The 10,893-nt window shown below is 41.3% G+C and overlaps 1 protein-coding gene across 1 annotated transcript; it reads right to left on the reverse strand.

Annotated features, from left to right (window-relative positions):
* Window positions 1–319: 319 nt before the first annotated feature.
* On the reverse strand, window positions 320–6,799 carry LOC147226891 (rho-related GTP-binding protein Rho6-like). Its single transcript, XM_086159924.1, has 5 exons — window positions 6,566–6,799; window positions 5,598–5,685; window positions 1,751–1,860; window positions 1,528–1,662; window positions 320–1,432 (listed from the first exon to the last, which is right to left on the reverse strand). The coding sequence occupies exons 1-5, from the start codon at window positions 6,683–6,685 to the stop codon at window positions 1,187–1,189; spliced, it is 699 nt and encodes a 232-aa protein (XP_086016050.1). The 5' UTR covers window positions 6,686–6,799; the 3' UTR covers window positions 320–1,186.
* Window positions 6,800–10,893: the final 4,094 nt, after the last annotated feature.

The following is a 10,893-nucleotide window of genomic DNA, read 5'->3' on the forward strand; positions in this document are numbered from 1 at the left end:
CGTTGCACCGTGGCAGGCGTCCATCCTCACAAATGAACGCGCTTCTTGCCAAAAAAAATCGCTCCCCCTTTCTGCCGTTTCCTCCACCGCTAGCTGTAATTTCCAAATGAAAAAACCAACGGGGCGTCACCGGGGGGGAATAATTCCGTGCCTTCAAGGACTGCCGGACGTTAAATTTGTTTTCCCTCCTCGCGCACGTGATGGCATACCGAGGCGATGGCCTCGATAGCTCTCTTGGCCGAAGGCCTTTCTGGTACGGCGGGAGCCGTGTGATTTGTGGTTAAGGCTTCGAATTTCACCTTAATTTTTATACCGGTTGTTTATTTTTTTTTTTTGTCGACCCCGATCACAAAATATATCAGCGTATCCTCAGGCGTCACATTGGGTTTAAACTCAAGTCTAGAGGAGACTGGGATGATTCTTGAAGGAAAACTTCAGGGTAAATTTGCTCCCCTTTGCAACCCAGTCTGACCAGGTAATCCGCTGTGCAGATTTAAGCATGGATGGATGCAAATGTGCTTTTCATTTCGGGGAAGTGGAAGAGAATGCTAACTGTAGCATTTTGCATAGTAGGAAAAAAAAAAAAAAATTAGAAGACCGACGCGAAACACAGAGCTCTCGCTCGGACATGTCTGACAAGTAACGCGAGTGAAGGCTATCTTATGATTTTTAACAATGCATTTTTGGATATTTTTTTTTCTAACTATGTGAAATGGCACAGAACATAAAATAATTCATTGTTTCTGTAAACTCATCGAGCGCTTTGAAGCAAATAAAACAACATTTGGCCCTGCAGAAATGTACATCTCAACTGGTCGCTCGGCCCACGTTTGCAAGCTTAAGAGACATTCATATAAGACGTAGATGGAGGGAGTAGAAATTTAAAAAGGGTCTCATCGTGGAGGGGGGAAGGGGGACCACAACAGTCTCCGAAGAGAAAGACACGAGGCACTGACCTCCCTAATGGCTGGTCTGCCTTGCACGTATGCGGGGATGTTAAATACAAAACATGACTTAATAAGGAGTATATTAGAAATGTTCGCCTTGTCTCAGCACCGCGTGCTGTGGAAAGACGTGATCGGTGTAAAAGTCCGGAGTCGGGGGGAGTCGGAATAGAAAGTTTAGTGAACCCGCTTCGCCGCCGGTAGCTTTCCCGTCCTTGCGTTGGGAATAATTGCAACGGTATTCACATGATGGTGCAGCTCTTGGATTTGTCCTTGCTGAACGCCGAGGAGAGGAGATCGGTCTTGCTCGGCAGATGCAGGAGCCTCTTGGAGAGGCGGCGCTCCGGTCGGTGTTTATTAACAGGTTGGAGTTTGCTCATGCAGGCCAGGGCCGCGGCGCGGAACACGTTGTGGATGCTCTTCTCCGACGTGAAGGCCGAGCACTCCAGATAAGCCTCGGCGCCGAGCTGCTTGGCCAAGGAAGAGCCCTGGAAATCAAGCAAATAGTGCACGTGTCACTGACCGACAGGAGACCCACCTACAGGGAGACGCTCAGGGAGGAGAGACGAGACGTGAAACCTACTTGCTCGTGGGAGATCGGAGTCTGTTTCTGATTGGACAGCTCTAGACGCGTGCACACGTCGGTGCGCAGGTCTGTCTTGCAGCCTATTAACAGGATTCGTGTGCTGGGACAGAAATCCTGGATCTCAGCTTTCCACTGTGGGGGAAAAAAAGGGAAAAAATAAAATATTATGCCGCCGATAAACGCGAGTTAGCGGACTGTGACACCGCTCAGCGGTTGTTACCTTCTTCAGCGCGCTGTCCACGACGTCTGGTCGGCTGATATCGAAACACAGTAGCACGGCGTCGGAGTCGCTGTAGCAGAGAGGCCTGACGTTGTCATAGTACGGAGAACCTAACGGGACAGCACAGCAACGACAGACACGCTAATATTATTATAATTATTATTATTTTAACCCTCACACTCCTCCAGTCTCCATCACTATCGCTTTTTCTTTCTTTCCACTCCAACCAGTGGCGGCAGAAGGCCCCCCCCCCCCCATGTCGACCCAGCAAGGTTTCTGCCCGGTAACAGGTCATCAGACGGACGCGTATAAATAACGTGATTTGGTTAGATCAGTCGTGTCAAACTCATTTTCACCTCATTTTCATCAGGACCACATGTAGCGGTAAAAGTATAGATGTAACTAAATATCATTTGAAATGAATGGAACGACTCCTATATGTTAAATAACTCTCACTCCCGCATTCCTGGTGGTCAATGCGCATGTTTGACCTCTTTATTTTAAGACAACCAGACATCCACCACATTACTGCTGGGCAAACACATTCTAGCAAAACTAATAATGGAATGTGCTGTGATAATAATAATAATAATAATAATAAAAAAAAAAAAAAAGCCATCTTCCCCCTCATTCGGAAACGGACATGGCTTCATTATGGGAATATGGACGTGTGAAGGAAACACTTACCTAAACAGTTCCATAAACAGCACACCTATATGTGGGACTTTTTTTTTTATTTTTTATATCTTTCCCTGACCTCGGGTAAGTCGCAGTGCTAAAAGTAGACTAGCAGGATGTCCGCTCTCCATTGTCCTCCCTGCTACCTAATCACCCCCCCGTACCAAGACGGAGATTTAATTTCCTACTCCTGAGGGAGTTCGACTTGCACCGTAGGATTTCCTTCCACATAGGAGGATACAATTATAGTTTGAACGGGGTCATGACCCTCCGCTGGAACCGAAAATCGCGGCACTCGTAAAATTTCCGACATTAATAAACGGGTTTCTGCTAGGCGGAAACACCTTGAAACACCTTTTACTCGGTCCGGCATGCAACTTGAGGCTGCAAAATAGGACGCCTTACACAACATGAATCTATCAATATCATTTTCTGTGGGAATCAAAGCGAGCGTCACATAACTACCCAGGGTGATGTAAGGCCTGAGGAAGAGGAGGCTGAGATCTGAGAGGACACAACTTCTGGTACCCACCACCTCCTACACGTTAGCGGCCCCCCAGCCTGGACGCACAAACCGAGCCGGACTCGCTTGCGCTCTCTCTTTCCCGGTCTCTCGCTGACACACACACTCACACACACGCAGGGCGCGGAAGCTGATCTTACAGCGATTCATTCATTTAAGTGTGTGAGGAGAAGACCAAAACACCGTTCAAGTTCTGACAAATGATAAAAATAATAGCTTGTGGGCCACACGCTGATATTTCCTGAGATGTTTGCCCGCCCCGTACGCTCTTCTTAAACTCATTTGCTTTGCAGAAAAGCATTAAACCCCCCCGCGCCAGCAGCTGTTAAACCTCTCTCTGACTGACACGGAAGGTCAAATGCAGCACTGCCATGTGGACTTCATCTTGGTTTGCTCTGTGACACTAACATCGCAACCTTCGCCCCCGTGACCAAACTGAGGAGAAACGGGACCCCCCCCCCCCTCCCCTCCATCCCCTCCCGTCCGCCGCCCCGACCAACAAGTAAACACAGTATCGGGTGAAGTTCAGCCGGACACGTTGGTGGGTTACGGAAGCTCTTCGGATGTGCCGGTCTCCTTTTAGCTCCAGGTTTTTATTTGCGAGATCTCGGAATCAACATACGTAGCGTTACATAACGTTTTCGAGGCGCCTTACACCCGTTCACACGCAAAGAGTGCGGCCGAGCTGCCGTGCGAGGCGCTAACAGGGACATCTGGAGGGCACTCGGTTTGGGAATCAAATAATGCACTCATCTCTTCTAATATTTTTTTTAAATCTCGTTCGTTTCAGAAGAAACCAGATCTACGAAAGCATCAGGTTGAGCTTTATTAAATCTGTGTTTTATTAAAAATGTTCGATTCACTGTGGAAATGAATTAACGTTTAAGCTCTAAAAGGGCGATTGAAATAGATAAAGAAAACAAAAGAAACAATGAAAGTATCCGTCTGTTTGCGTTTATTCAGAACATAAATACGTCTTATGCAATGTTTCCTTTGGAAAGAGTGACTGTCCGCAAAGTTTTTACTCTGTGGGAGACAAACGCACAAACCAACAGTAGTTCAGTCCAGTCAATCAGTTATGTAACGCCTTTTTTTTTCTTTTTTTCGAGGCAGCGCGGACCATAAGGCGCTGAGGAGGCCATGGATTTCTTTTCTCACAGTATCCCTCACTTGTGCCTTCTGTTCACAGCAATTGTGCGACACGCACACACCTAACGGGGCGGGACGTACACACACGCGCCTGTTCACGCTCACACACTTCCACCCCCTGCGTGGTCGAGGCAACCCCCTCACCCTGGGAAAACAACCCCTCCGCCGGCCAACTGGCCCCGCTCGACTTCCTCTGAGCCTCAACCGGTGCTGTTATGAAAGAAATCCATAATTTGGTGGGGAGCTTCTGTTATTGATCCGATTTACATCATTCCGTATATATATTTACTGTGTCAGTGAGCCATTTACGTGACCGACTTTTAAGATACGAGGTGTTGACTGACATTTCGGTCATTTTAAATCCAAATCAAGCTGCAGACTTGAAGCATCGCTTCCTCAAACTTTGATAAAATACAATTTCCTTTTTTTTTTTTTTAAAATGCTCTGCGCTCAGAAATTGATCATTTCTACACCTTCAAGGTTGAATCCAGACTTTTTCTTTTTCATCCACTTCCATTAAATATTAACTTTAAAAAGTTTTGGGCGATCATTAAACACGAGGCAAGACTACCACAAAATAGTCGAAAATGGATACGTCAACTTAAACCCGTTAATTTGATCTTATTGTGAATTAAGTGAAACATATTATGAGTTTTACCAGATGAAACCGTTCTTTTATTTTTCCTTATCATGCAGGAGTTATCTAATCAATGCTTATCTTATCTTAGCCCTCCAGTCTCGATTTTACTCTCACCTGAAAAGAGCTAGATAATCAAATTTGGGGGGAGAACAGCAAATAGCAAACATTCTTGTACATTAAACCTTGTTGGAGGTCTGCACTTTGAGGGTGAACTCATGGTTTATTTAACACTGGCTTAAGATGGTGCCAAAATCCTCTTAAAAATGGGAAAAACTGTCCACCCTTTAAGGCCAAACTATTTTGGCCCCGGATCCTGATACTAACCCAAACTTAAACTGAACTAACTATTTGACTCTTGTTGGTTTACAGGAGTATGCAGGTATCCATCACACAAGTATCTGATGAAATATTAAAAAAAAAAAAAAAAAATTACAAGCACCATTTCCTCAAGGTGTGACTCATACCGTAGTTTGTTATGACTGTAAATCTTTGGGTCTCCTTGCAGTGTGAGTAAGCAAAAACTAATGTTGTTGCCTGTATCTCTAGGAAAGGATTTCAGGAATGAAAAGCTGCTTAGCTCCACCAAAACAGGATTGTCAGATAGCGGCGCTTGTGTCAACGCAAGCATTGCAGTTTTGGATAACAATGAGTGGGACGGGGGCTTCATTTACAGATGTGAGCTGGCTCCATGCAGACTGTCATACTGGAAGGGTAAACAAGTTTCTCCACTGCACTAGTCATTAGCAGAACCGGTTAAATTCATTGCTCCAGGCTCTGAAATCTTTGGGATTAAAAAAAAAAAAAATACATGGAATTCATAAAAGAAATAAAATAGCTGACGTTTTGAATCTCCTCACCTGATGTGTCCCACAAACTGAGCTCGACACGCTGGTCTTCAAGCTCCATGCAGGCTGTGTAGTTTTCAAACACGGTAGGGACATACGTCTGGGAATAGGAAATGTCATGGTTTGTTTTTTTTTGTCAATGCTTAAATATCTAGATTAAACACATATCAAAAATCCCTGAAATAAAGAGAATGTGTAATATATCTGGGAAACAGCAAAGGCTGCTTCGAGGCAAGTCAACTTCCATCTTAATAAAACCCAACAAATCATCTGTATCTTATCCAAATCCTGAAATATATGTAGAAGAACTGCCGGAGATACAGGACAGATTCTGAAGATCCTTTTCCCTCAGCCTGAAAGAGCACCACCTATTTGAGAGATTTATTGGCTAATGCATCTTTCATAGAGATACACAAGACTACCTAAGATCACTATTAATTTAATGAATACAAAGAAACAGTGTTTATACACACACACACACACATATTTATAAACACAAATATACACACTCATGTATATATATATATATACACACAAATATACACACTCATATATAAATAAATAGAGACATATATATACAAACATATCATATATATATGATATATATATATATATATACACATCTACTTACATAAACATACTTTTACCACTTAGTCACTTTTATTGTTTGTTTTAAATCAGTAACTTGGGTATATGTATGTACAGTATCCTTGAGTTTCTAGTGTGATGCCTAAATAAAAATGCATTACTATTATCATACTATGATTATGATGATTATTATTCCTAATTGAATTCGCTGGATTTTGGAAATGCGGGCTGTATCATAGAAAGTCTGAGATAACTCATTTTGAGAATGCTTATTAACCCCGGGGGGAGAAATATACAAATAATATGATGTAAATTAAAACCTTTGCATTTGCGGGAATTATTTGATAAGAAATAACTAGCTAACGTGATTAGCCTGAGTGCGGATGAAGTACCTCCGGATAGCAGTCCTTCGCCAAGACCTGTAACATCGCCGTTTTACCGCATTGGACGTCCCCGACCAGCACGAGTTTGCACCTCGCCACGAAAGGCTGGGTCAGTCTTCTTTCCTTCATGGTGAATTAAACTAAAAAGAACAAAATAAAGAATAAACTTTTATAATCCGGAATGGTCAACAGTGTTGTCCGCGCTCGACCGGTGAGTGAGGCAGAGTGGCAGCAGGGCACACGCGCCGGGAGAGATACTGCGGGACTTTATATTGTCGCGCCAACCAATGGGCGCTTCCGCGTGCGCAGCGCGAGCCGGCGCACCCTCACGAGAGAGTACGAGATGTTGACACAAACGAGATACTGCGGGATCTGGTGTCTGACGGAAGTAGTAGTAATGTTGTTTACCTTTTACAAACATTATATTCATTATATTATATTGATTATATTCATTATATTATATTAAATCATATTATATTACTCATATTATAATAATTATATTATATCCTATTGTATTCATTATATTATATTATATCCTATCATGTTCATTATAGTATATCCTATTATATTTTATTATTATTACTGCTGTATTATTAATATATTATAACGACAAACAGAGAGATATCATAAATCTTTCCTACCTCATGCCATCACCCTATACATTTTCTCACTCTGTTCTAGGGGTGGGCAATTACTTTGGCTGGCGGGCCACATTTTGTATTTCATTTTTATGTGCGGGCCAACAAGCTAACATGTAAATTGAAGGAAATGAAAATTGCAAATTAAATATTTAAATTTGTTGGCATTTTATTTCAACCTCAAAATCATTAATGATCAGACTTTTTAATTCATCTCCCTTCAGCCGCAGGGAATCTCAAAATCTATGTGCTTAAGACCTTAAAATGCTTTATAGCCTTGACTTTGACACTTTATAATTTTATTTGTATTTCTTTTTCTCCCCCCTTTTTTTCACTGTTTATACAATTTCCTACTATTAGTTATTATTGTTATGTTTTACTTGAAACTCTGGCACAACAATTTCCTTTGGAATAACTAAATTGTTCTTATTCTTTTCTTATTCTTATTTTTATGATCATAGAAATGTACCGACATTATTTTGTATGTAATCATCCATAGGAAATTAAATAAAAGGAAAAAAATAAGGAGTTTCTAAATTCAATATTGATTGAAAAAAAATATTAAAATATTCAAAGAAAATAGTTTGGCGGGCAGGATGTCATAAAATGCCCAGGTTTGCTCTATTCAGTTATTGTGCCACTTTGCATTGCTACTTTTCCCATTATTTATTCCTGTAAATTGGTAAATATGAGAGCCTTTTATTTTGAAGATTATATTTTTACACTTCAGAGTTTGTTTATGTATTTCTTTTTTACGTGTTTTTTAAGCTTGTCTCATCCTTGTATGTCTTGCTGCTGCTCCAAAACATTACAAATTTTTCCAAGCATGGGATTATTAAAGTACATCTCATCTCGTCATGATATTATTGTAGCGTTTTAAACGGGGAAACACCCGGGTGATGGTAAAACGTCTGTTTAATGAGCAATAGCTGTTGTTGGCCACAGCCACGCCACACGAGCCTGCAATATAACTAATTGTTCCCGCTCAATTCCAGGTAAAAAAAACAGAAGTCATTGTCAATACAGTGGTACTCTAAGACCCAGGGAGCAAAAGTATAAAAAAAATTATAAATAATTTGTCACAGAGAACAACGAACAACAATGATTTATGCTGAAGTAGATATGGATAGGTTTGATTTTTAAAGTGACAAGAGTGCTAAGGTGATTACTGTAACCATTGTAAAAACATGAAAAGGCGGCTTGGGTGCAGCTAGAACAGCTAGAACAGACCTGTCTCAGTTATTTGTGTTGTTTAAAACACGTGTAATTGGTTTGGTAAAGCCGCTATCTAAACTAATGTTTGAGTAGTTATATAACCCCCAAGCTGCTTTGTTTCTCTTTTCAGAGGCCTCAGTGTGGGCTAAAACCAGTAAAACCGCTGAAAATGACAACAACTTGAAAGGGTTCAAAAAAGGGCATCCACCTGAGTGGACTTTCACTTACACGTGTTTTTCAGACAACATCTTCCAAACCCGGAAAAGATGACAGATGGCACCCTATCATCTGCAACGTCACAGAGACGTGTCGCCTCATTTTTAAGGAAATGAATGCACTGTAAAAAAAAAAAGGCTGCTGATTGAACCGTTTCTATCACTTTCATTGCAAAAAGAAAACTGGGGATTTTTATTTCCATGTGTGCCACATGGGTTCACTTTGGTCATATTAAAAAGGGGGTTTTACGCTGTATAACCCCAATACTGACTCCATGTCTGCTGCTCTTATTGAGCAATGGGCTCCAAAGGCACCTGATGACCGTCTGACCTACATTTATTTCCAACCCGTGCTTCACATTTAGACCGTGCACTGTTGAGTCTCTCTACAAGTGGATATTTTTATGTCGTTCTCTTTAAACTACTACTGAACGTGAACGAGCCACCGCGGCTGTCTCTGTCAGATTCCTGCTCACATTATTGATTTTTCTGTTGGATTCTGTTGTACGATATTCTCCCGTGTCGTGTTTTGAAACACAAAACGCTCCATCGGAACACCTCGAGATGCAGTCGGGGGGACAAAAAGATAAATAATTCTCCATGTCGGAGGTCACACCTGGCACGTTGGGATACTCGATTAAGAATCTTGATTTTTTTGAATTTAAATTGTTTTGAGTTATTTTAAAGCAACATTGCAAAAGTATTTGATTCCTGTGTGTATGTGCTGCTGCAGATTTTTTGCCTTTGGGTTCACATCCTGCCTACACGCTTGAATCGTTCAGCTGCATCAGTTCAGATTTGGCCAGTCAGATACACAAAAGTCGCTGAAAGACAAAATGGTCAGAGGGTATTTATCCACACCATTTCATAATCTTTCTCACAGTGACCTCAGATATGAAAAATCCAGCCCACTCGTACGCCTTGGTTCCAAAGAATTTCCATAATTTCAGATCTGGTTGGGAGAACTGGCATTATGCAAATCATGGTATAATTAAAGTATATTATCATAAACTCCGGTGCAATCACAGTGAGGACTATTTGCACCCCTTGTCCATTAATTGCTCAAGATCATGTCATAGTTTATCAGCGAAGCGAAGGAATAAATATGCCTCATTAGCATGAATATACATCACTGGTATTTCACGCTTTATGCTGACGACTGGGTGATTGCAACAGACCCTTTACATTAACGCGAATGCATGTCATTTTCAAAAAGCTATAAATGTTATATAGATTGCAAACACTGCTATTTAAGTAGGAGCTGCATGAGAAAAATAAATCAATATTCAAAACTCAATAATCTCAGGCTTTTCCGCGTTCCATTGAGAAAATACTTTCAGTAATTGTTCTTTCAAAGACAGAATACCCGCAAAGTAATTTTATATCATGTTCCGATAGCCCACAGTATCCGCTATCTTCGCCCTCCAGACCAGGTTTTATACTCTAATAGAAGAAAAAAAAAAGCCCAAAGGGTTAAAATGATAACCCTGACAGGAGACAACGGTTAAATAACAATGGTTTTATTCAGCGCAGTATCTTTGCATGCTGTCTATTTGAGAATAAGACACAATGCAAGAGCTGTAAATGTCAACAACAGGCCAAGCAGTCATATAAATGAGTACAATTACAGGGTTAATACACAGTGGAAGGGAAAAACGGGGAGTGTCATTTATCCGTACGATAACGAACAAGAGCTCTCATCACCAGAAGGTCCTCAACCCACTACGAGATCAGCACCACTTGAATACGAAGGAGAAAGAGACCCGGTGGTTGAAATCAAGAGCCACATTATTATCGAGGGGAATATTGCCCTCAAATGACAAATCATCCAGACTAATGAGGACAAAAGGGTACACTGCTCTTGACCCTTTTTTGTTTTGGATGCGAAAGTGCCCTTTAGAAAATGTCAAATCAGAGGTTGTTCCTGTACTTTGCGTGAACTTACGACAGACGTTTAATGGCATATATTTAACCAGTTTAGTTAACATATTAAAAGAAGACCACTATCCCCCTTTTCTTATCCTGTGGGCAAGAAGAAGAGACAAGTGTTCTGACAAATGTTTAGAAAACCAGAGAGCATTCCTTTTTATATCTTGCGGTGCTTTTATTGTAATTTTCTCAGTGATAAGGTTACTCTCATAGCTAGAAAAAAAATACACAATAGCATGGGGAAGTCAGTGAAAAATAACTGACGTGCTTGAAAACCAACGTGTGCTTGGAGGATGTGGCTCGAAAGATAACATGAAACCCCACTGCCCTCTTAAGGTGT

This window comes from Fistularia commersonii, chromosome 14 (genome assembly GCF_037954325.1).
Source record: "Fistularia commersonii isolate RoL2024-O1a breed Wild chromosome 14, RoL_Fcom_v1.0, whole genome shotgun sequence".
Lineage (NCBI taxonomy): Eukaryota > Metazoa > Chordata > Actinopteri > Syngnathiformes > Fistulariidae > Fistularia > Fistularia commersonii.